Raw genomic sequence first — 26,741 nt, 5'->3', positions numbered from 1 at the left:
ATGATTCTTTTTTTTTTTTTCTTTTTTTTTTTGAAGAGACGGAGTCTCGCTCTGTTGCCCAGGCTGGAGTACGCTGGCATGATCTCGGCTCACTGCAACCTCCACCTCCCAGGTTCAAGCAATTCTTCTGCCTCAGCCTCCTGAGTAGCTGGGACTACAGAAGCAAGCTGCCACGCCCAGCTAATTTCTTTTGTACTTTAGTATAGACGGGGTTTCACCGTGTTGCCCAGGCTGGTCTCGAACTCCTGAGCTCAGGCAACTTGCCCCGCTTGGCCTCCCAAAGTGCTAGGATTACAGGTGTGGGCCACCGCGCCCGACCCTAGCCTTGATTCTTAAATTGGACAACTCAGGCTTTAGAGTTACATAGTCTTAAATCCCTTTTTGTTTATATAGTGGCTATATGGTCTTGACAACTTAAACTCTCCACATACTATTTTTCTCATCTATAAAATGGGGACCATGGGGAGGATTAAATGTATGAAGTTCCTAACACATACAGGTCTTAACAGTATGAATTCCCTTTGCCATGTTACTTAGGCAGAGTACTTTAAGCCTACCATTTTACACGTGACTGGAGGTCATTGTCTTCACCTAGGTGAAGATTTATTATAATTCTTCAATAAATTGTTAATTGCCAAGTTCTCAGGGGACTCTAATGAGAGCAGGTAAGATAATCAAGACTGATCCTCTTGATGGTTACTGAGACAGAACCTGTTGTTCCACAGTTGTGCTGTCCAATCCAAAAGCCTCCAGCCACATGTAGCTACTGAACACTGGAAATGTGGCTGGTGTAAATGGAAATGTGCTGCAAGTGTAAAATACACGCTAGAATCCAAAGACAATACAAAAACAAGGGCGTGAAGTATCTCATCAATTGATTACATATTGAAATGACAATATTTTGGATGTACTGGATAAAATAAAATAAATTAATTTCACTTGTTTATTTTTAGCTTTTGAAATGTGGCTACTGGAAAATTTTAAACAGCTCACATCGTATTCCTAGTGGACAGTACTGTTCTAGAAGCACATCAACCTCTCCTCCATCAAACTGATACTAAACCTAACACTAGAGTTATGACCTCCAAATTGGGATTCCCTCATTAGTCAGGGAGTGGTCAGCTAGGAGCGATTTGGGAGTCTCTCTTCTTACACTGAAGGGAAAAGTGGAGCTCATGCAGCAGCCCTCTTATGAGAGAAAGCAAGCAGCAGCTCAGGGAAGGAGCGGGCGAGTCAATACATCCATAAGAGAGGAGACCCTCTTAATGACACTTCTGACACAAGCTGGTGGTTGTGAGGGAAGGGATCATGGGGTCTGAAGCCTCCTCATCCACTCCCTCAGATGCTTTTTGCTCCCTTCTGGTTCATAATCGTTATACCCTGACAAGTTTTAATGAGGTAGGGAGGGTCCTCCAATGTAGTCACATGACTTTTATCCTTACAAAAGCTATATTATAATAGCTAAGCAAATATTTTAGTTAACATAAAAATTGTCTTCTATGGCCAGGCATGATGGCTCATGCCTGTAATTCCAGCACTTCGGGAGGCTGATGCAGGAGGATCACTTGAGGCCAGGAGTTCCAGACCAGCGCAGCCAACATGGCAAAACCCTGTCTCCACTAAAAATACAAAAATTAGCCAGGTGTGGTGGCACATACCTGTAGTCCCAGCTACTTGGGAGTCTGAGGCACAAGAATCACTTGAACCCAAGGGGCAGAAGTTGCAGAGAGCCGAGATCGCACCACTGCTCTCCAGCCTGGGCAACAGCGCGAGACTTCTTCTCAAAAAAACAAACAAAAAAAAGACTATCTTTTATGTATAAGTAATTTAGAAATACTTTCCAACGGGTTATAATCAAAACTACACAAATTTCTACAAAATGGCTAGCCCAAATTGGTATTTCCAAAGAGGAAATGTTTGCCAATTATTTCAGCTAATGAAATTAGTATTTTATTTGGAAGAAGTCTGCCAAAATAGATTGCAATGTGTTTTCTTAGACCAGGCCCGTAACTTGACAGAGTTTCTGGAACAGAAAACAAATAAAAATCAACTCAATGTGTCTTTGTCCAAAATGTCCAAACAGCTGCATATGTATGTTTGAATGAAATGTATTTAGATATTATTACTTAAAGATCCAATAAAATAGGTTTCTTTAATTCTCCTTTTATACCTAGCCAATCAATTCCTTTACTAAGTGTTCAAAATAGATGAAAGACATTAACTGCATAATGCTGAGAACTTTGTTTCTGATTGCTGCCCATTGATCGATGATTAAAGATGCCATAAAGTCATCCCACTTAAGAAACCTAGAGAGCACTGAGGTTATGCTTTCATGACCACAAATTACCACTGCGATACAGTGAATAAAACATAACTTTTTAATTATTCAAGGCAAGGCAGAATTACTTGTTCCTGAATCACTGATCAGATTCCCTGTAAATTACCAGTAGAGATTAATGAGATTTTTTTTTTAAATCAATAATGATACCTCTGGATACAACAGAAGATCGAAGGCCAGTTTTGCAGACAGTCTGTTATTTTATTGCACAGATTTCACTTAAAGAATAAAATGCACCATCAGTATTTGGAGAGTTTGGGGTCTCAGATACTGATATACCATCAGTGTTTACACCCGTAAAGCCAAATTCAACAGTACAATTTATGTTAAACAACATCACTTCAAGATGGCTAACAATGCAAATAGAGAGAAAAGTGGGGGAAAGCTTTAAAAATGTGTTAGTTTGAAGCATATGAAAATGTATGATTAAAAACTACATCATACAAACTTGAAATCAAAAATGTTTTGTGGAACATCAGTTAAAGTTATACTCACTTGCACTGTTATTTATTGCATAAAGTCTATGTGGTTCATTTCCTTCATATTGATGAATTGAGGATTTCAGGAAAACCATGGTTATAAAAATGATCAATCTTGAAAAAGTATGTACAGATAAATGTAAAATCACAAACTAAAAAATATCCCTACCCCTGGCCCTCAACTTACAAAAGGGAAAGTTTCCCATGGAAAGTTCGTTCCACTATTGCCCTCCCTCCCCCATCCCATGTCCCCAGTGCTATCTTTTTCTGTCTCATACAAGTAAATGACCTTGAAGGGAAGAAACAAAAGCCATCTTTATGAGGCTCCCATTGTCATCTGTATCGGTTTGAAAAGCATCTTGGCCGGTGCCGTGGCTCACTCCTATAATCCCAACACTTTGGGAGGCCGAGGCGGGAGGATACTTTCAGTCCAGGAGTTCGAGACCAACCTGGGCAACATAGGGAGCCCTCATCTCTACAAAAAACTTAAAAATTAGCTGGGTGTAGTAGTGAACGCCTGTAGTCCCAGCTACTTGGGAGGCTGAGGCAGGAGGATCACTTGAGCCGGGGAGGTTGAGGCTACAGTGAGCCGAAATCACACCACCGCACTCCAGCCTGAGCAACAGAGTGAGGCCCTATTTAAAAAAAAAAAAGTGTCTTGTATTTCTCTTCCCCACCCCCACCTAACTCAGTGATGTTTGCAAAACATTTGAAATTTAAAGAAACAAAATATATATAATATATTTTTAATAAACAGCAAAGGAATGCCCAAGAAAAGAGCTAATAGGGGCAACACCATGGGAAAAAAATGTCTGGGCATTATCTGAGCTAGAGATTTCTTTTAAGGCAACCAAAAGATGGGGGAAATGGGGAGAAGTTAAGACTACAAAATGCCAGACAGGATGCTTTTCTAGACCTTTGGCTTTAGAGCCTGGCAGAGGAGTGGGCTTCCCCCCACTGTGATGAGCAAACCTAGGGCCCTGGGCCCAGCATCTAACAGCACCTCTGTGGGCAGCCGGGCAGCCCTCTTATACGTGGGCACTCTTGGCATGAGTCGGGGAGCTAGAGCCCGCAGTGTAGTAGAAACGGTTTTCTCCAAAGGCCTGGGCATCTCCAGCGCAGCAGAGGATGACACAGCCACCCACGAGGCACAGCACAGCACCAATCCAGCCTGCATACAGGGAGTAGCCAAAGCTCACGATGGTGGTCTCACGGTGGGCGCACACAGGAAACCAGATGGTGGCAACAATGGCGCAGAGAGCTGGAGAGACATGGAGAGGCCGTGACTAGGCGCAACCATCACACACCAAGCACGTGGGCAGGCCCACTCCTCCACATACACACACTTGTGGCTTCCAACCAGCTCCAAAAAGCTCCATACACACAGCTCTGCTCCCTCAACACTGAACCAATATGTAGCAGTTGGCATCTGTAGAAGAAGCTGACTGCTGGGTCCTTATTTTTTTCAGCAGGTGGCAGAAACAAAATAATTCCAATGTAAAAACCTAGAAATAAACCATTTAAGTCCAAAAAATATTTATTTGTATTTACTTGTATATCAACACTTCATATCTACAGTTATAAGTCTAAAATTAGTATTCTTACTTAATTGTATTATAATTATTGCTTTACATGTCTATGCATCATTCTAAGCTCTGAGTTCCTTGAAGGTAGGGTCCATGTCTTACTTATGTCTACCTTAGTACAAGGCAAATAGTATGTGCTCAATGTAGACCAGTTGAATGGCTGAATGATCTGAGCTATTCAAAAATGAGAAACAAGATGGCAGCCACCTCAATTTTCCACTCTATTTTCTCAGTTTGTTCAATTCACATTACAAAGATCTGGAGAAGGTATGAAATTTCTCTTGCTGTGGTGAATGTTGCTAGATGAAAATGGAGTACCAGATAAAGGTTCAAGTTTGTGTTACGCTGTTCACAATCACAAAATCCCAACACACAAATGAACAGTCCTTGGAGTAGAAAAACTCACCCATTCAAGGGTCAAAATGGTAGAACTTTACTTACGGTCTTGCACCAATCAATCTAATCTTCATTTTGGTTTTGATTTTATAGAGTAAAATAAGAAATAGCTTATATATCATGTAGTTTTTCACCTCTTTATAAGCAAAGTAACAAAACATGGGCAGGCAAAATGCTATAAAGACTTTTTTTTAATTTTTTTCAAATCTCTAGACCAGCACTGTCAAATGGAGTGGCCACAAGTTATGTGGGACCATTGATCATTTGCCATGAGGCTAGTGAGATGAAGAACTGAATTTTGAATTTTCATTAATTTTAATTTAAATGGCCACATGTAGCTAGTGGCTACTGTACCGAACAACACAGCTCTAAACAAAGTAACTCCAAACCTCTTTAAGTTGAGATGGCACATTAAAGTTGGCAGACAGAAAAATAATAATAACAATAATAATAACAATGAGGTTTCCATCAACAAATTCAAGACAGAATACTGCACTGCCAGTCTGATGTTTGCCACCAGGGGTACTGTTATCACTTTCAGCTCAGCAAGCTTTTTTCTGATTTTTACTCATAGTAAGTGATTTTCTAACTTACTCTCTATGCCCACAGAGAAGAAATATAACTTAACATAAGCAATCAAATCTAACAGCCTTGTATATTAGTTCTAAATGGAAAAAAAGATTGGTCTTACCCATTTTGAAAGACCTTTTAAACAATCTCATCGCATTTGTGTTGCTTGTAACATAGATTTTTATTGACAATAGATCAAGCCTACCCCACAAGCTGGGTATAGATATACATAGAAAGATATGATTTCTATCCTTAAAAAGAATAGATCTCAAGAGGAAATCAGAAGGAAGAGAGTTAATTTGAAAAGCTATGAATTGCCCAGACTGGCTTTCTAACAGCCCAAATTCACTCCATTAATTATTTATAGATTATCTAAGAAGCTAAAATTGGCCAGGCACGGTGGCTCACACCTGTAATCCCAGCACTTTGGGAGGCCAAGGTGGGTGAATCACCTGAGGTCAGGAGTTCAAGACCAGCCTGGCCAACATGGCAAAACCCCATCTCTACTAAAAAATACAAAAATTAGCCAGGCATGGATGGTGGGCGACTGTAATCCCAGCTATTCAGGAGGCTGAGGCAGGGAGAATTGCTTGAACCCAGAAGGCAGAGGTTGCATGCAGTGAGCGGAGATCTCGCCACTGCACTCCAGCCTGGGCAACAGAGCACGATTCTGTGTCAAAAAAAAAAAAAAGAAGAAGAAGCAGCTAAAATCTGTCCATATGCTAATGTTTCCTTTTTCTTAAAAAGTAAGCACAGTCATGCCAGCTTCTGTAATATTTTCATATGAGATACCATGAGAAGATGTATTTTCCTTCTGTGACTAGAATGTTCAAGAAAAGCAGTGTGTACCTGAAACCTCCCTTTCTAGCTCAGGACTTTAGAAACCTCAGATGCAGGGGAAAGTCTTTTTCTTTCTCTTCTCTGGCATGAATTCCAAATCAGGCACTCTTGGAGAACTGCTTGGCTATTATCAGAGTCTCTACTTTCAGCAAGACACAGAGAAAAACCTTTTTCTCTGTCAGGAAAGGGGACTAAAATCCTCTTCTGGAGTGTTTCAGCCAGAGAGAACTACTGTAGATTTTCCATAGCAATACACAACCTACTTACACAGCCCTAAACCTCAAAAGTGGGCATTCATTCTGCTGCGGGCAAAAAACAGCAACCTAGCAAAGGCTTCCAAACAACCAGGCTTGTTTAGAGGAAAAAGAAGGAGAGTGAAAAGCTGAATTCTGTAGGGAAAAAAGTTCTAATTCCCAAACAAGTGATATGGTTCAATCTAACCGATCTTTCCTATAAACAATTAACAGGTTTCAAAACAACTCAGGGTTCAAATCAAGTTTTATATTTTTCAACTATACTTTGTATTTACACATACAGCACATGTGCACACACGTGCAGGAAAGCATTCCCCACATCCATTGTAAACCTAACTTTCACATTTAGTTTAGATTTTATAGAATAAGACAAGAAACTGCCTCTAAATTCATTTAATTGTTCCCTTAAGCAAATAATAAGACAAGATTATCTTCACACAGGGAAATAATCAGACTCAATATCCCAAAAGTAACCATCAGTCTTGGTTTTGAGTATTTTAGGGATTTTGTTAGGTTTTATTCCAATATAAATCATTAGAAAAAGGGAAAAATCAGAAAAAGGTCTAAACATTTCATACAGTGAACCTCCATAGGGATGGATGAGTGAACAGGGGAACAAATGGATGGATAGATGAGAAGTAGTCTCATTTCAATTCTACATTTCACTTCATACACACCAAAACTGACGTCCAAAGTCATAAAATCTTATTGTGACTTTAACACACTTAAAGTCGCAAGCTCATCATTGACCTCATTAAAGATATCCTTCTCTTACAATTCACACAAAACAAGGCAAATGAGTGCCAGCAGGCTCTTTACTTCCTAGGAGACAAATGAACCCTGGGTGGAATTCCTGTGGCTCTCGAAGATGAACCACATCAAAACCACTAAAAAATGACAGACTACCACACAACATGAAAGGAAATGAGAGGCTCACTGAAAACAGTGACCTTCAATTGAACCCAAAATGAAAAATGTTTAAAAACTAAAAAAGGAGAATTTACTCAATTTCAGCAATGGTTTCAAGGGAGAAAGAGACATGTTTTGACCAGTAAAGTTAAAAATGCAAGTCAAATCATTACTTAACTTTAAAAAATGTGAAATAGTAATATAACTAGCCAAAAAAAAATTGCCTTTCTTAAAGACATAGAAGGCCTGATAGTTTTTATTTTATTTGCAAACCCAAAAAGATGAGTTTGGAATGGTTCTCTCTGTTATTTGGGAAAAATAAAGAAAATGTTTTTCTAGAAAGTCAGTTACCTGTAAGGTCAAGAAAACTGAAGACAGACAAAGGGAATTTTTGTTCTTTTTCTTTTTATATCATCAGAATTTATTTTTAAATTAAGTCTCCAAAAACAAGACAGAGTAATTTTAGCACTCAGATTTTTCAGTTTTTCTCCTCTTTTGCCTTCAGAAGATGCAATAGTTAACTACAAAAGGTGGGAGGGGGTTACCATTTGTTGTCGGAAAACAGAAAGTAAAACTGAGGCATATTCTTAGCTAAAAATGAGGAGGAGAAGGGGGAAGAGAAGGGAGAGAAAGGGAAGGGAGAAGAAAGCTTCACTATGTAAAGGCAGATATATCTAAACCTGGTCCTCTCATAAGTAGAATTCCTTGCTCTTCAAAGAATAAAATTGTTTGCCCCTTTTGAGAACAAGTTTCAAATAATGCAACACAATACATTCTTTAATTGAAAACATATGCCTTGATAAAAACTAAGAATGATGGTGACATGACCAAACAGAAAATATTTGAGAAGTCCATTTTAAAGCAATGAAATGTAAGTGTGGCTTTTAATCTCTTTAAAGATGAGATGACACATGGTAATACATGGAGTTAAATAAACATGAAGTTAAACAAAATCAATACAGGTATGTTTGACTTTGGAGGTAACAACTGAGAGAAAGAGAGACAGACAGACAGCCAAAGAGGCAGAGAAAGACAAGATCAGTAGACATTGACATTTCTTCCTCCTTCCAATAAATCTCCTTTTTTTTTTTTTTTGGATAGGATCTCTGTCACCCAGGCTGGAGGGCAGTGGTGCAATCTCGACTCACTGCAGCCTCGTTCTCCCGAGCGTCGATCCTCAGCCTCTCAAGTGGCTGGGATCACAGGTGCACACCACCAGGCTGGCCTAACTTTTCTATTTTTAGTAGGGATGGGGTTTTGCCATGTTGGCCAGGCTGGTCTTGAACTCCTGGGCTCAAGCAATCTGCCCGCGTCTGCCTTCCAAAGTGCTAGATTACAGGCATGAACCACCATGCCTGGCCCCAGTGAACCTTTTTTCAAGCTTTGTCACTTTCCACTGAAAGGACTTTTTCTTTTTTCTTTTTTTTTTTTTTTTTTTTTTGAGACAGTCTCACTCTGTCGCCCAGGCTGGAGTGCAGTGGCATGATCTCAGCTCACTGCAAACTCCGCCACATGGGTTCAAGCAATTCTCGTGCCTCAGCCTCCCGAGTAGCTGGGATTACAGGTGCCTGCCACAACTGGCTAATTTTTGTATTTTTTGGTTTTTGGTTGGTTTTTTTGTTTTTTGTTTTTTTGAGACGGATTGTTGCTCTTGTTGCCCAGGCTGGAGTGCAATGGCGTGATCTCGGCTCACCACAACCTCTGCCTCCTGGGTTCAAGTGATTCTACTGCCTCGGCCTCCCGAGTAGCCGGGATTACAGGCGTGTGCCACCATGCCCTGCTAATTTTATATTTTAAGTAGAGACAGGGTTTCTCCATGTTGGTCAGGCTGGTTTCGAACTCCCGATCTCAGGTGATCCAGCCACCTCAGCCTCCCAAAGTGCTGTGATTACAGGCATGAGCCACCACGCCCAGCCCTGAAAGAACTTTTAAAAGCATCATTTCTAGCACAAAGCAAAATTTTCATTAAAATCATTTAAATTATTCTGACTTCTTACATTAGTAATAGCGAAAAAAAAAATCTTTCTTGATATGCTATCTAAGATTTCCTTTAAAAAATCTGAAGACTGGAAGAAACGGAGAAGTGGAAAGATGAAGCATATATTACAGCCATGAGTTGATCACTGTTGAGGAGGTTGGGTTCACAGGGGTTTATTATACTATTCCTCTACTTTTACATAGGTCTGGTATTTTCCACAATAAAAACATTCTTAAAGACCTTCTTGGCCGGGCGCGGTGGCTCACGGCTCAGGAGTTCGAGACCAGCCTGCCCAATATGGTGAAACCCCATCTCTACAAAAAATACAAAAATTAGCCGACCATGGTGGCACATGCCAGTAATCCCAGCTAGTCGGGAGCCTGAGGCAGGAGAATCGCTTGAACCCGGGTGGCAGAGGTTGCAGTGAGCCAAGATTGCGCCACTGCACTCTAGCCTGGGCGACAGAGCAAAGCTCCGTCTCAAAAAATAAAAATAAAATAAAAATAAAAAGAAGGAAATTGACATGATGGGAAGAATACCCAGCTGCTCTCTGGGTATTCTTTTAACCAGCTAACCAACAATAACAATAATAATAACCATTTATTGAGCACTTACAATGTGCCAGATCCTATGCTAAATAATTTTCACACATCATTTCACTGTTTTTACTAACCTGAGAAGCAGGCGTTATTGTTCCCATTTTATGAAAGGGACCAGAGACATTAAGGAACTGCCCTAGTTCACACAGCTAGAAAGTAGTAGGTTCCAGATTCAGCGCAGTTGGATCTGACTCCGACTGATAAGATCAAACAATTCAGGGCACAGGCACCTCCTGCCTTGGTAGGGACTCTTGAAAAGCCACAAACAGATTAGCCTCAAATCCACCACAGATCTGAGAGCCTGCTGCTCCTGTGCTACTCATCTGGCTTTAGAAGCAACTGGCTCCTATTTCTTCCTCCACAGCAGGAACCAAACCCTCACACCATTAAACGTAACTGCTGAGAAGATAAAGTTGTACAACAGACACAATTTTTTTAAGCTTTCACAAAAATAATTACAGATTTTCAGGGTCAGGAAAAACTGATTTTAATTAGCAGTGTTCACAGTTCCCATACCAGGACTAGCTGTGACACTGTGTCCAGTTCCCAGGCCCCCGAAACCCAGGAGGTGCCTCATCTTCTTTGGTCGAATGAGGTGTGTTTGTTCAGCCCCAATTCAGTGACCCTGAGGACCCTGCACAGGCCTAGCGCTGGCTTCTCTGGGGGAGTGGCAGAAACCAGTCCAGAGCAACACAAAGGGAGCCTTCACTCCCCGTGCTCCTCCCACCACTGCCAACAGGGGAAACAAGGCACTTGGGGCTCCGTGGTGAGAAGACCTAGAGGAGATCAGCAGGTGCCATGCTTGAGACAATGAGCTTTACATTTCCAGAGCTAGCTCGTTCCAGTCAAAACAACATCCAACCCAAAGGCAGTGGTGACCCACTGAGAAACAAATCCGGATAGGAGCAAAGCAGGCAGACAATATCGGAAATGCAAGGCCGTAAAAGGGCAATGAGGGGACTCTGGTGAGTGTCCGGAAACGGGCAGCCTCCTTGGGTGGGGTCAGATCCCTCCATGTCCTGCTTCCCCCATAGTTTCACTCCAGACAGGCAAACAGGGACTGAGGCACTCACCCACTCCCCAGCCCCACCTCGCTTTCTTCCTCTGTGATTCTGCCTATCTATATCAACCCACTTTTAGAAGATAAAGAAAAACAAATTCAGCTAGGAACTTTCAAACCACCGGTTGCTTTTTCCTTCAATATCCCTGATTATTCAACTAAACAATTCTGTTGTTTTTAGAGTTTTTAAAACTATGTATACTTTGCTTTTATCCCTCTGTTTTCCAGTGTTTGTATGTTTGTTTTAGTGTGTTCTCTTACTTGTGGATACCTGTGACATTCATATGGAAGGCCAGAATTTCTAAACATGAGCACCCAACACAACAGACCCACCTTTTGGCTCTGCCATCCTCAGAGCCCAAGAGAACCTTCCGGGGCTTCTGTGAGAATGTAAGGAAAGTAACAAACAGCAAGTGTCTAGGAGAAGGGTTTCACCTGGATTCTGCAAACCCAGTTTACTTGTGGATCTTTGACTTTCCTGTTGGAAAGGGAGTCAGACAATAGATCTGACCTCCATAGAGCACTGCAAGAGGGGGGCCCTGTGAGTCAGATAAAGCACCGGATGCTGATATGTGTTCCGTGTGATGCTGGCACACAAATTCTTTGTGGCTGGAACCAAAATTTCCACATCCAGATTTTTCTCTGGAAATTACAGTGGTCTTTTCACTCCTGCTAACACACACACACACACACACACACACCCTTGTGGCTTCACAAGAACCTGCAAACCTCCGTCCCTTTGCAATCCTGGAAAATGGTGCCCCACCTCTCATGTCCCCTCACCTTACTGGTGTCATTGTGAGTGTGAGGCCTCCAGATGGGCGGTACCCACCACTAAGTGGCATCAACCCATACAGAACCCTGACCCCTTATCCTTACCCCTCAAATTCATCTGATATGTCAATCTGGGGGTATGAATTCCTTGTTTCAGAAGAGCATGATTTTATATCTAACCCATATCCAGACTAATTTCTTCTCACTGATATGTGCACTTTGCAACAAGAGTTGTTGTTCTTAAAATTCATATTGTCTATTAGGATTTAGAATGTGCTAATGAAACTAGCATCTGAGGGGGAAAAAAAGGAGAGAAATTAAATCACTGACGAGAATAGAGCTAGAAGGACCTTCCATAGGTTGTTAAATGAAGCCCTCTATGTGCAGGTATAATCAGCAAAACCAAATGAGCACATGCCATTTCCTGTCCCTGGACTGTCCCTCCCCTCAGTTCCTGGCCAGCCCACCTCCTCTTCAAGTCTCGGGGCTTACTGCTGGGTTCTTCTGCTCTGGAAACTCATCCAGTCCGGGTTAGGTGCCTTCCTATGTGTATGCATAGCCTATATACCTTTTCTACATGAGCACATACCATATTCTATTGAGATGTCCAAGTACACTCAAAGCAAAGACGGCCTGTTTTCCCCAGTGTCCCCAGTACCTATCATGGTGCCTGGCCCACATGCGCAAGGAAGGCTTACTGAGTTAAAGGATGGAGCCATCACCTGGTGGTCTAACCACCCTCAACTCCTGACTTTTCTCTTGCCCTCTTCTTTACTTTTTTCTTTCTTTCTTTCTTTCTTCTTTTTTTTTTTTTTTTTTTTTTTTTGGAGTTGCACTCTGTCACCCAGGCTGGAACGCAGCAGCGTGATCTTGGCTCACCGCAACCTCTGCCTCCTGGGTTCAAATGATTCTCCTGCCTCAGCACCCCCCTGAGTAGCTGGGATTACAGGCGTGCACCACCATACCTGGCTAATTTTTGTATTTTTAGTAGAGATGGGGTTTCACCATGTTGGCCAGGCTGGTCTTGAACTTCCAACCTCAGGTGATCCACCCACCTCGGCCTCCTTCTTTATTAACTGAGCTTCTCAGTCTTGCTTGCACATAAGCATCACCTGGGAAGCTTTCAAAAAATATCTTTGCCTGGCCTGATGCCCAGAAAATTCTGATTCAATTGATCTGCTGTGGGACCTGGGCATAGGTGTTCAAAAAAGGATTCCACTGTGAAGACTGAGAAGGCTTCCATCTTTCAGGTCTTTCCCTTAGGTATTTCCTACCTTCAAAATCCTCTTTCTCTTTCTCTTTTTAAACTTACTTTCATGGTCAGTGACTCCCAGAGACATTACTTAGCCCTCTATGTAAACTGCCCATAAAATACAAAGGGATACAGATTGTGGGAGTCCATCCCCCACTGGCTTCACTTGGCTTCTTTTCACATTTCTCTTGAACTTGAGAAGGCAGCAACCACAAGATCTGAGATTCATCAGGCTCCCTCATAGGTAGGGTACCACTGAGAAAGCTGTCTTACCCAGCAGAATGAGCAAAACACCAGCTAGCTGGGCCCGCCTGTACTTAGCCACACCAGGCTCCTGGCCCATCCGGATACAGGGAAGAACAGTCAGCAGCAGTAAAATGGCCGGCAGACCCAGGACAGAGGCAGCAATCATCAGGGCGCGGCAGGCCTGCACGTAGCCTGGGAACAAGAGAGCAGATGGGAAAGGTTAGACCACAGGGTTCTCTTGCTTCCTGAGCCCTGCCTTAGGGGAATTCAGCACCATCTCCCTTCCTCCTTCTTGGCGGATTCCAGGACTTAGAAGGTGCTAATGTTGTCCAAGGTCACTAAGCACTTTTCAACTTTTAAAACAACTCAGCAAGAAAAAAGGGGGCTGGAGAAACTAAATGGGGACCCCTGGTTTAGGCCACTTGGCCAAGCTTCCAGGATGGAGGGGCCAAGAGTCCATTTACATTATTACATCCCCCTGAGAAAGTTCAGATGAAAACTCAAATCTCCCAAGAATCATTCTGTGAGGGCCTCTATTGGTTCCAGTCTGCTATTGATAGCTCTACCTTTGTGACCTTGGGCAAGTTACTTAACCATGATACCTTACTTTCCACATCTATAAAGTAACAACAGGCCAGGCATGGTGGCTCACACCTCTAATCTCAGCACTTTGGGAGGCCAAGGCAGGCGGATCTTCTGAGGTCAGGAGTTCAAGATCAGCCTGGCCAACAGGGTGAAACCCCGTCTCTACTAAAAATACAAAAATTAGCCTGGTGTGGTGGTGTGTGCCTGTAGTCCCAGCTACTCGGGGAGGCTGAGGCAGGAGAATCGCTTGAACCTGAGAGGCGGAGGTTGCAGTGAGCTGAGATCGAGCCACTGCACTCCAGCCCAGGTGACAGAGCAAGACTCTTTCTCAAAATAAATAAATAAACAAACAACGTATCAATAATAACAGTACCTACATCTCTCTAACAGAATTCTACTGAAGATTACATTAGTTAATTTATGCAGTGCTTAAAACAGTGCCTATACCAAATCCTCAAAAAAGGTTAGTTGCTGTCATTGGTGTTCTTTGTCTGTCTCAGTGCAGTGCTTTCATCTCCAGGTGTCCTAGGTGATTTTCTCCTAACCATGTGCTTTCATTCACATTGGCTGTGGCCCTAACCCAGACTAAACTAAGACTCAGGCTTCCTCTCTTTGCTGTCTCCCCAGAGGCTGCTGTCCTCATGGATCCTGCCCCTAAAGGGTTGGGCCCATCTCCTGCCTCACCCACAGTGCCCTGGGCATCCTTCCCCAACTGTCCATCATTGTTTAAAAGGCATCTCTCCAGCCCTCAGGATTCCTGGAGGGCAGACACCTGCCTTGGTATTCACAGAGTTAACACAGTGCCCACAACAGATCATGGAAACAATTGCGAATCAAGGAATAAGAGAACTGAAAAATAGAAGAGTAGAGCAAAACTACCTGAACTTTATCCTGTCAAGTAAAATGCCAAGTAAAAGCTTTATTAAGAAACAGATTACAATATGTGTCACATTTATTTAGAATAAATCTGACAAGATACTGGGAGAATTTCACAGACAAATTTGTTTCACTTTTAAATGTAATGTTTCTCATTAAAACTCTCCCTCCTCTTAAAAAAGGCAGGGGGGCGGGGGGCATTTATTGCCCTCCCTTTTTTGCTCAGAAGAAACTAGTACTAGCGGCCTGGGTGAGGCAGAGTTAATAGCAAAGCCAGGAAACTAGCCCAACATCTGCCTCACACACTAGGACCAGCACTTGCAAAAAGGCCTAACTTCAACGCTGTCTCTTAGCAAGGAACGTTTTGCCAGAATTCAGACTTCACAAGGGCCTTCTTCTAGCACTGCCCATTTCAGCCCTTTCAGAATTAAAGATAATCAGTCAAGTGTCTACTGACTTGAAGATCTCCAGAAAGGAGCTTCAGGAAGTCTGAGGCCCATCCCCTGACCCAGCCGTCCACCCCTGCGGCTTGTAGAGAGCCAGCACTCACACAAAGGAGGCAGTCAACTGGCAATGCAGGTTCTGAAATCCATGGCACTGGCTGTCCACATGCTACAGTGCCAAGGCCATGTCCGGACACCAAAAGATAGGGACTGAGGACTGTTCCTGCCTCCACCCAAAGTATGAGGGAGGGGAAAGGCAGGAAGGACTAGCGCCGCCCACCACCACCCCACCCCCCCCAGTATGCACTCCCCTCTGGAGGACAGCCTTTGTTCTCTGAAAACAAACCACTTGGCACTGAATGCTCAATAAAGTTAATTTCAGGAGAAGGAAGCAAAGGTAATTTTATGCTTCAAATATCCCTACAAATACCATGCCCAGCTTTTAATAAAGTACTATAGCTACCATTCATGAAGCATCTAGTATCTCAAAGGAGATTACATTTCTAATCTCATTTAATCCTCAAATAATCGTGAAAGATGGGTGGTTGTTCTGATTTTAACTTTTAAAAGAAGACAACCGTGGTTCACTGAGGCTAGCAATTTGTCCCCCCTCACCCAGATTGTGAGTCCTGGATCCCGGAGGCTGGCCCGGGTCTGCCAACACCAGCATTAGCCAAAGCTGAGTCTAGATCTGGGTTCATTGACTTCTGGCCTTCTGAAAGTTCAAAATGAAGGAAAGGATAGCGTAAGGCAAACCAGGCAAGCACTGCCGGCAGCTACTGTGTGCCAGAGGCCATGCCAGGTCCAGAAGAGGAAGCAAACAGAATAACAGGACGCCATCTCTATCTTCAAGGAATTTAAAACGTAGTGGGAGAACTTCACTCACGAACAATCAACAAAAAACACCATAAAATGTGCCTTTGTGGGGATAAGAGCCAAGTACTAGGCAGCAAGGAGGAAGGAGGGATTCAGATTCCGACTGAGAGGACCGGAAATAGGGCGCGCTTGGAGGAGGCTTAAGGGGCGAGCAGAGTCTCATCTGACTGGCGGCTTCAGGGACAGGTTTCTCCCCATCTTGAGGAAACCGGGAAAATCCCTTAAGTGAGCACAATCCACGAAGGCTGGGGAACAGAAGCCCACCTTGTAGGGACCGGGACAAGGACATGCCTTTGGGGTAGGGCAGAGATTCCAGCAGAAAACCAAGGGGGTGCCCGCGACCTCGCCATTGCCCAACCCATTGGTTTAAATCTGAATTGAGACTGTCGCCCAAAATGTTTCCACAGGACACATGTGAAGATGTGGCCCCCGGCCGCGCTAGGCTGTCAATTTTTACCTCCCCTTCCCACTCTGAGACACGCTGGAAGGGTGGCGGCGAGCGACCCTCGGCGGCGCGCTCCGTGTCTCCCCAGTTGAGTCCTCCCTCGGAGGAGCGCCCGCTCGTCCCTATCCAACCCAGCGGCGCGAAGCGGGAGCCGGCGTCACCGCAGCCCCGCCGTCTGACGCGCCCACAGCAGGGGCGGGGGTAGCGGGGGCAGCGGAGATGGCCCTGGGCACTCTGCGGGAATCAACCTGACATTTCCCAAACCAGGCAGCCCAGAGAGCCTTGGACGTGAATCGTTCAGCGGCTGGGCTGACAGAGTTAGGAGGGCTCTAACCTGGCCGGGGGCGCTTCGCCCATCCCATGAGGACCGGGAAACTCAGCCTGAGCCGGTTCGATTCTCCTGTCAGCTTGTGTTAACACGCTCCTTCTCACCTCTACGGGCGGAATCTAACGCGAAGGCTCGACGCCCCGGGGGAGGCCGGGCGGGAGGGGGAAGCACTTCGGGAAGCGGACGGTGGAAGGATGCGGGCTGGGGCCGCAGTAATTAACACGGACTCAGTTCCTATTGGGTGTTCCGGTTTGTTCATTCTCAAAGGGACTCGGCCAGCGTTACCACCGGCCACATTGCCACTATTATCCCAAATTCCAGATAAGAATACTGAGGCCTAGAGAAGTTAAGTTCGGAGCTGCCTAATTCTTCTACAACAAGGTGGGACTAGGGATGTCAAAAATATACCCAAAGGTCTTCAAGCCCCCAAAATGTCTCTGTGACCGCCGTCTAATATCCCGCTCTCTACCCAGAGGATAAGGATTTGGGAGCCGCCGCCAAGCTCGGGTCCTTACCCGGCAGGATGAGGATGTCCACCAGGGGCTTGCAGTGGTACAGCCCCGTGGCCATGACGCAGTCGGCCCACAGCCCCTTGGAGCCCAGCTCATCCAGCTTGCGGCAGGTGGGGATGGTGTAGCCGCAGGTCACCACCCAGTCATTGGTGGAGGTGGTCACGATGACGCCGATCCAGCCCACGAAGCTCGTGACGAAGCCCACCACCTGCAGGCACGTGGCCACCATGGTGGCCGCCAGGATGTCCCCGTGCCTCGCCCCTCACGGCTGTGCCTGGGCCTGGGCTGGACAGTGCCTGCCCAGGTACGTCTCTCACGCTCGCGAGCCGCTGGAGGGCGACGGCCCGAGGCGGGACACTGGAGGCGGAGGTGGGCCCCGGAGGCTGCGAGCTCCGCGGCGAAGGGCGCACGGCGGGGACAGCAGCGCTGCTGGGCAGCGCGCCCCCGCCCCCTCTTTAAGCCCAGCGGCTCCGGCCGGCGAGCACCAATCGGCGGCAGCCCCGGGGCGCGCCGGCCAATCGCGGGGCGGGGCCGGGAGGGAAGGCTGAAGGGGAACAGAGTAACCCCAGGGTGGCCATTGGGCCGCCCCGCCCTGTCCGCAGCGCAGTCCCGCGATGCAAAGTAAAACAATTCCATCCAGGTCCAAAGAAACGGAGAGCGCAAAGAGGGGGTGCGTTTGTCGAGAGTTCTGTTTTGCTGCGACTGGTTTCTCTTCTTATAGCCCCTCTCTCATCTCAGTCTCTGGGTGTCCCTTCCGCTCCGACCCTCCTCAGCTCCTCCCTGCTCGCTCCTTCTTCCCTGCTGCGAGCACTCCAAGGGCGACCGGTACAGTCCCCCGAAGACCCAGGATTGTGACAGACTGAAAAGTGCTGTAGGGACAGACGCGAGGCATTCAGTACACACAGTTACTAGAAGAAAGAAAACGATGCTTTTCAGTGGTTGAACATCATCAGCGGCAAACGTGGCCATAATAATCAACAGTAGCAACTCACATTTATTGAGCTGTGTTATATATTATGCAGATGCATTTTACATGCATTAGCTCATTTAATTCTCATAACAGCCTTTGAGGTAGGAACAATTGTCAATTACACATACTAATGTGGTATGTGGAGTGGTGGCTCACACCTGTAATCCCAGCACTTTGGGAGGCCAAGGTGGGCGGATCACCTAAGGTCAGGAGTTCGAGACCAGCCTGATCAACATGGTGAAACCCCCATCTCTACAGAAAATACAAAAATTAGCCGGGCATGGTGGTGCATGCCTGTAATCCCAGCTGCTTGGGAGACTGAGGCAGGAGAATAACTTGAAGGAGGTTGCAGTGAGCCAAGATCGCGCCACTGCACTCCAGCCTGGGCGACTGAGTGTGACACCGTCTCAAAAGCAAACAACAACAACAACAAATTACACGCACTAGCCATAGAGAAACAGCACAAGAAGGTTAAGTTGCCCAAGTTCACGCAGCTAGGAAGGGGTAGACACCATGGGCCCATCTCATCCCTTTTCACGAACCGTTTCTAGGAAACTGTCCTGATCAGTCTGAAAATTCCTAAGGGGTTCATGTGTCCCATTTTAGACACATTAAAAGCTACAGTAGACTTCTCTGGCTCACTGTAAATAAATTAATATCTGTACCCCACTGAGAAAACTGCCTAGCCCAGTATGAGCACTCTGATAGTGTAAAGCTATCATCATCACCATCAACATCATTAAGCCACCATGCATACAAATAGGCCCCATTATTTGCCCCTTTTTATTCAGATAAGGAAGTCCTCCTTGAGCTATATTTACATTCAACAGTTTTCACTCCCTTTGAAATATTTGGCTTATCTTATTATCTCCTTCTATCCATTCCCTTGGACCACTGCCTCCTCACCAATCATGAGACTTTCAGGTGTGAGGATTTCAGAAAGCACAAAAACTTCCTGCTCAGCGTTCTAAAATCTAAGATACTAACCACAAATCATAGGTACTGAGCTTTCCCAAAGCCAGCCCTAATGCTGGTTATCAGTGCAATCACCATGTCTTCTAGGAAAGCCTGGACTTGAGGAGACGATTACATTTCCCTGGAGACCCCAAGGAAATCAAGTGCACACACAGAAATGGCTCTTGTAATTGATAGCAGAGTGTCAAGTACAAGGGTCACAGTAATCACCCAGGAAACACAGTGACTAAGAATGCAGTCCAACTGCCCAAGTTCAAATCTTGGCTCCATCACTTTCTGGCTGTGATACCAAGTTACTTTATCATTCTTGGCCTCCTTTTCTCATTTGTAAAATGAGGATGAAAACTGTACCTACCTCATAGGCTTTTTTATTGTTCTGTGAGCTATTAGATTGGTGCAAAGTATTAAACATAATGGCAAAAACCACGATTACTTTTATACCAACCTAATAATATATATGCAGAACTTAAAGTAACATTTGGTACAAAGTAAGTATTCAGAAACCCCTGGCTAATGTGATGCTTCAGAACGTTGTTGTTGTTGTTGTTGTTGTTGTTTTGAGACAAGATCTGTGTCACCCTGTCTACAGTTCAGTGGCATGATCACAGCTCATTGTAGCCTTGAACCCCAGGACTCACGTGTTCCTCCCACCTCAGCCTCCTGAGTAGCTAGGACTACAGGCATGAGTCACCATGCCCAGCTAATTTTTTTATTATTAGTAGAGAGAAGGTCTCACTATGTTGCCCAGGCTGGTCTTGAACTCCTGCGCTCAAGCAATTCACCTGCCTTGGCCTCCCAAAGTGCTGGGATTATAGGCGTGAGCCAGCAGGCTTGGCCTGATTTTGCATTCTTATGTATCCTCCCTATATTCATATGAGTTTGATTTGTGGAAACTATTCCATAGGAGGATGTTCTGAGTGAGCCATTGTGTTTAGGGGACGTTTCATCACCAGGGTCTATGGACTGAATGTTTTCAGATATGTCCTTATAACAGTTTTTTAAAACGGCTTTTGTGCTAAATACAGCATAAAACATAAACCAAGCAACATCAACTTCTTGTAAAAGCACTCATGAAATCTGCACTCTTATGCCTCCATTAGGATTTAACATTCGAACCATGAAACTTCAACCAATCAGAATATAATAATGCCCAGATCATCCACAGGTCACACACACATAGTGTTTGTAAAGCCAGATTTCAGAACTCAGGCACTAAATGGTAAAAAATATATATATATATATATATATATATATAGCCAAGTTGTTACAATTGCTGTCTTGGACTGGGACCTTCTAGGTTCACATTCTGTCTTCACTACTTGAGCTGGCCCTTCACCCGCGTGACTCTCAGGTTCTTCATGTACAAAGTGAGATAGTAAATGCCCCCTTAGGGCATGGTGAGGATCAAGTGAGATAATTTATACGAAATACTCAGCATAGTGCCGAGCACTGCTGGACACTCATTCACATTAGACACTGTTAGAATGATTTATAGGAAGCATAGATTAACTGGAAATGGGAGCTGCCTTTGGTAGAGATACAAGCTAAATAATTAGGTTATTATTATCATTATCCAATGAAAGAAATTGTAAAGCCAGTGTCTAATCCATTCCAGCATAGATGTACAAAAGGCCACTTGAGGAGGCCGCAAGATATAACCTGTTTGAATTCATTAGCCCAAGGTAAAGAGAGGGCTTGTCCCTTCGAAAGGAAGGCAGGAAGCCGTGGAAGCAAAGAGAACTGGGGGCCAAGAGGCAGAGAGACGCAATGGGAATCCTTGACTATTTTCAGAGTCTGTGGCTCACAGACTCTGAGGATGCGGTGCCATTAGCAAGGCTCTGTAGGGTGGGGAAGTCCCTCAAGCTATCTTAGCTGAGACTTTTGCTAAAATCATCCACATTGCAGCCGGGCACAGTGGCTCACCCCTGTAATCCCAACACTTTGGGAGACCAAGGCGGGTGGATCACGAGGTCAGGAGTTCGAGACCAGTCTCGCCAACATGGTGAAACCCCGTCTCGGGGTTTCAAAATTATACAAAAATTAGCTGGGCGTGGTGGCAGGTGCCTGTAATCTCAGCTACTCAAGAGGCTGAGGCAGGAGAATCTCTTGAACCTGGGAGGTGGAGGTTGCAGTGAGCCGAGATCGTGCCATTGCACTCCAGCCTGGGTGACAAGAGCAAGACTCCATCTCAAATATATATATATACAAAATTAGCCAGGCATGGTAGCGCATGCCTGTAATTCCAGCTACTCAGGAGGCTGAGGCAGGAGAATCGCTTGAACCCGGGAGGCAGAGGTCGTGGTGAGCCAAGATCATGCCATTGCACTCCAGCCGGGGCAACAAGAGCAAACTCCATCTCAAAAAAAAAATCATCCACATTGCTTGGCTGTGGCTCTCCTCCCAAACCCTCTTTGTGATTAAGACCTGACTTCCCATGCAGCACAACTTACTAAACTGACATTCTGGGTCTGTCACAGTCTCAGGTACCCTTTAGTTGTAAGAGTCAGTCTCTCAAGGTCTAATCACCCTCAGATAAATGTCAATCGTTGGTCCCCAGACCATCCAGACAAAGGTCTTCTCACTTAATTTTTTCTCAGCAAACTCTGCCATGCCATCTTTTCACATTTCCACAGTACATATCAGAACTAGGAAGGTAGAGCTGAGACCTGATTTCAGGTCTTCTAACCCTAAGTCCAATGTTTTTTTCCATTATAAAAAAAAATGTAAGATGAGTCATATGCTCTGTGGCTTGAGCATAAGTTTGTTCTTTCATCTTACTCTTATTCAAAGGTATTTGAAGGGGAGGATTAGGGGATTAGGGCCAGTAAGGCCCTAAAACCCAGATGTGAACTAAACAAAGGAAAAGGCCTGGTTAACTGTTCTTCTACCATTTACACCTAAAAATAGTCAATCAAACTAAAATGCTATTCAGTTACAGCGCAAATGCATACCACAAGGCAGATGTGACTGCTGGCAAGCATCAAAAGCCCACATTGAGAGCAAAGTTTGGGCCAAGGAGTAGGCTCTTAGCGCCTGCTAGTGGTTATCTTTTATCATTGCATGGCTGGTAAAAAACTGAAGGGAGGTGTAACTTGTAGAGAAACATGATTAACCTCAGCTTTGCACATTCCAAATGAGGGATAATTAAACCCATCTGGAATGTGCATTTCTCTGTGGAAGTTTTCTTCGTATATTTAAAAAAGATGATTCACCTCTTTAGAAAACCAAACATGAAAACACAGGACATATATGAAATTACTTAAGCAAGATTATTCAATTAAAAAATCAAGTACTTCTACTAGGCCCTTATTTATTTATTTATTTATTTATTTATTTATTTATTCATTTATTTTGTTAGAGACAGAGTCTTGCTATCCCCCTGGAGGCTGAAGTGTGGCGGCACAAACATAGCTCACTGTAACCTCGAAATCTGGGCCCAAGTGATCCTCCCACCTCAGCCTCCTGAGTAGCTAGGACTATAGGTGAACACCACCACACCTGGCTAATTTTTTATCGTTGTATTTTTTATAGAGATGGGGGAGGGGTCTCTCTATGTTGCCCAGGCTGATCTCAAACTCTTGGCCTCAAAAGATACCCCAATCTCAGCTCCCAATCACATCCGGCCTGGGGACCTCTTTTTAAGGGATAAATTCCTCTGGTGGATTTTAAATATTTGATGATACACACATACACACATTTTTAGCAATACTGTAGAACAAATTCATAGCATAAAAAGAGTATCAGCTTTAAAAATGAAATACCCTGTAAGTTTCAGGATTTTGTCTATTTTGTTCATCACTGAAACTGTTGAATGTGGCACAGTACGTGGCATACACAAAGGCACTCAATACATACCTGTTGAGTGGAGCTGACTGAAGGGTTAAAAGAGAGGGAGAGATTGAATTTGTAAGCCTACAAGTTCCACTAGGATGAGAACCGGAAGACACCATGCAGAAGAAATCAGGAGGTGGTGATTGGAGCTGGTCTAGGGAGTGGGCAAGAGGCAGAGTACAGCTCTTTGTGGTCTCGGGTACCCACCTGCTGCCCACAGGAAAGTGAAGCCTTCAGCAGTAGAAGGGATGTGTACTGCTCAGGTCTCAAACAGAAAAGTCTCTAATTACCTAGACACGCTGGCCTCAATGCATATACTTCCAGCAGAGAAGAGTGGCACCTTCACAATTCACTTCCACCTGGAAATTCAAATTCAGCTACGAGAGGGGAAAAAATTCCTTTTCGGGAAATTTCTCCAACAATCACTGTGGAAAACACACCAGGTTCTCTAGAACAGACAACAGGGCTCCAGGTGTTCCCCCATATCTTGCCCTTTCTTCGCAGTGTGACTAGAATATCATTCCTTCAGAAGCCATTTCATCCCAAATTTCCCCTCCTTCAGCTTGCAGATAGAGTAAAATAATGAAAAACTTGTACCTGGAGTTTTAGGCTTGAATCCTCTCAGAGTGTTTTCTCTCTTCAAGCAGGCAATTCTATTCATCCACTTCTCTGCCAAGAGTCTCAGACTGCATTAAATGATATCCTGTCTAATTCAACCTATGAGATCATTGTTCCTGAAGAAGAACAAAAGTCCTTATTTTTAGCCCAAATTCAACTAGTGATTACATTTTCAGAAAACATAGTAGTAATAGAGTATGTAAGTGCTGAAGGGAAAAATAAGGAAATAATCTAACTAAAAAGCCACATCTTTAAATTCTCTATCTTAATAATTAAGGGGCAGGGCGTGGTGGCTCACGCCTGTAATCCTAGCACTTTGGGAGGCCAAGGCAGGCAGGTCACCTGAGGTCAGGAATTCGAGACCAGCCTGGCCAACATGGTGAAACCCTGTCTCTACTAAAAATACAAAAAATAGCTTGGTGTGATGGTGGGTGCCTGTAATCCCAGCTACTTGGGAGGCTGAGGCACCAGAATCATTCGAATCCAGGAGGCAGAGGTTGCAGTGAGCTAAGATCACGCCACTGCACTCCACCCTGGGCAACAGAGTGAGACTCTGGCTCCCGATAATAATAATAATAAGAAGAATAAAGAACAGGTGTTTGTTGGCCAGGCGCGGTGGTTCACACCTGTAATCCCAGCACTTTGGGAGGCTGAGGTGGGTGAATCACGAGGTCAGAGGTTCAAGACCAGCCTGGCCAACATGGTGAAACCCCGTCTCTACTAAAGATAAAAAAAAATAGCTGGGCGTAGTGGGGAGCACCTGTAAACCCAGCTACTTGGGAAGCTGAGGCAGGAGAATCACTTGAATCCGGGAGATGGAGGTTGCAGTGAGCTGAGATCACGCCACTGCATTCCAGCCCAGGCGACAGAGTAAGACTCTGTCTCAAAAAAAAAAAAAAAGAACAGGTGTTTGCATTTAGCTACCTAGGACATGGAAACACAGAGCAATTTGTTGACTTTTAAGTCTTTTACTGAAAACATGAATAATAAAATGATCAAAACAATCATGTGTCCTCTTATTATTCATTCAATATATAATAAAAAATCACCAATCATGTTATCAATGCTACACTGTTCCATAAAAAACTGTCTACAAGAGAAGCCTGTGTCTCAATTACACCAATTGTTTTCTTTTTGTTTCTTATGTAAATAAAGATTCTATTTTATTAAATTATCCTGAATGAGGACATCGTTGGGCACCAAGATCCAAAGCAGACAACAGAGTAGAGTACTAAGGGGAATAGGTTGGAATCCTGGCTCCATCACTAACTAGTTGTGTAATCTCGAGCAGGCTGTTTAACTTTTTTGTTTAGTAACTGCATTTAATAACTAATATTCTATTTCCTTACCAGAAAAATTGTATTAACAACAGTAACTGGCTGGGCACAGTAGCTCATGTCTGTAATCCCAGCGCTTTGAGAGGCTGAGACAGGAAAATTGCTTGGTGCCAGGAGTTTCAGACCAGCCTCGGCAACCTGTCTCTACAAAAATAAAAATAGCTACTAATAGTCCTTGCTACTGAGGAGGCTGAGGCAGGAGGATCACTTGAGCCCACAAGTTGGAGGTTACAACGTGCTATGATCACATCACTGCACCCCATGCTGGACAACAGATGGAGACTCTGTCTCAAAACAAAAAACAACAGTAACTATTTCATAATAGCTGTTTGAATGTTAGAATTAAATGTGTTCCTAAATGTACAATTATTGGAGTAGTGTCTAACACATAGTAAGTACTCAATAACTATTGGCTTCTATACCAAAAAATAATCAGTTGGTTGTAAACCTGTTTGTTTTTTGTTTGTTTGTTTGTGACAGGGTCTCCTTCTGTAGCCCAGGCTGGAGTACAGTGGTGGACGATCACGGCTCACTGCAGCCTTGACGCTCCCTGCCCACCAAGCTCAAGTGATCCTCCCACCTCATCCTCTTGAGCAGCTATGGCCATATTTGCCCACCACCATGGCCGGCTAATTTTTTTTATCATTTGTAGAGACAGGGTCTTACTATGTGGTCTCGAACTCCTGGCTTCAACTGATCTGTAAACACAATCTTAACCTTCATATTACAGAGCAGTGAAATTCAAAATGTTTCAAAATCTGGTAACATATGAATAAGAATTTGAAAGGAAAGAAAATGTGATCTCACCTACAAGTACAGCATATGTCCCTTTAAACAGCTAAAATAATTCTAGCCATCCCTCCTCTTTGCTGTTAAGATTTAACAACTCATACAATTCCTTTTTCATTCCGATGGTGGTATTTTTGCAGAAATTAGCTTGGCCACTGGAGGGCTCTTGCAGTCTCCCATTAGTTCTAGATAAATGATTTGATAAAAATTAACTTTACTGACACACAAAGGATGAAGTTTACAAAATACCAATAGCACTGCTGACATACCCCATTTCAAAAACAATTTGCAATATATAGCAAAAGGATTTAAAATACGTACATTCTTTGATCCAGCTTCTAAAAATGTATCTAATAAACTAATTATAAAGTATTCCATTGTTTTTATTTACATTTCAATTAACTGTTCAATTTAGAAGTAAATTATATGTTATAAAATATGAATCTTGGCCATGCACTGTGGCTCATGCCTGTAATTCCAGTACTTTGGGAGGCCGAGGCAGGCAGATCACTTGAGGCCAGGAGTTCAACACCAGCCTAGGCAACATGGAGAAAGCCCGTCTACTAAAAATACAAAAATTAGCCGGGCTTGGTAGCGTGGGCCTGTAGCCTCAGATAGTCTGGAGACTGAGGCAGAGAATCACTTGAACCCAGGAGGCAGAGGTTGCAGTGAGCAGAGATCGCACCACTGCACTCCAGCCTGGGCAACAGAGCAAGATCATGTCTCAAAATAAATAAATAAATAAAATAAAACATGAATTTCAAAATACAAATTGCTAAATGTAATTCCAAAATATCTGTACAGTTGGAGATTGGTTTTTAAAATATATATAAATATATTTGGAAAATATACACCGAAATGTTAACAACTTTTTT

At 44.0% G+C, this 26,741-nt stretch overlaps 1 protein-coding gene across 2 annotated transcripts; it reads right to left on the bottom strand.

Annotated features, from left to right (window-relative positions):
- Window positions 1-2,518: 2,518 nt before the first annotated feature.
- CLDN11 (claudin 11) lies at window positions 2,519-26,046 on the bottom strand. 2 transcript variants are annotated; one of them, XM_002814274.5, is made up of 5 exons: window positions 25,885-26,046; window positions 23,720-23,856; window positions 17,350-18,215; window positions 13,309-13,473; window positions 2,519-4,078 (listed from the first exon to the last, which is right to left on the bottom strand). In XM_002814274.5, exons 3-5 carry the CDS (start codon window positions 17,573-17,575, stop codon window positions 3,846-3,848), a joined length of 624 nt encoding a protein of 207 aa, XP_002814320.1. In that variant the 5' UTR covers window positions 17,576-18,215; window positions 23,720-23,856; window positions 25,885-26,046; the 3' UTR covers window positions 2,519-3,845. The 2 variants fall into 2 exon arrangements, with proteins under 2 accessions (XP_002814320.1, XP_024100752.1); XM_024244984.3 differs by lacking the exons at window positions 17,350-18,215; window positions 23,720-23,856; window positions 25,885-26,046 and adding an exon at window positions 15,293-15,395.
- Window positions 26,047-26,741: the final 695 nt, after the last annotated feature.

The sequence above is a fragment of the Pongo abelii genome, chromosome 2 (genome assembly GCF_028885655.2).
Source record: "Pongo abelii isolate AG06213 chromosome 2, NHGRI_mPonAbe1-v2.0_pri, whole genome shotgun sequence".
Classification (NCBI taxonomy): Eukaryota; Metazoa; Chordata; class Mammalia; order Primates; family Hominidae; genus Pongo; species Pongo abelii.
This window is presented reverse-complemented; position numbering and strand designations above follow the sequence as displayed.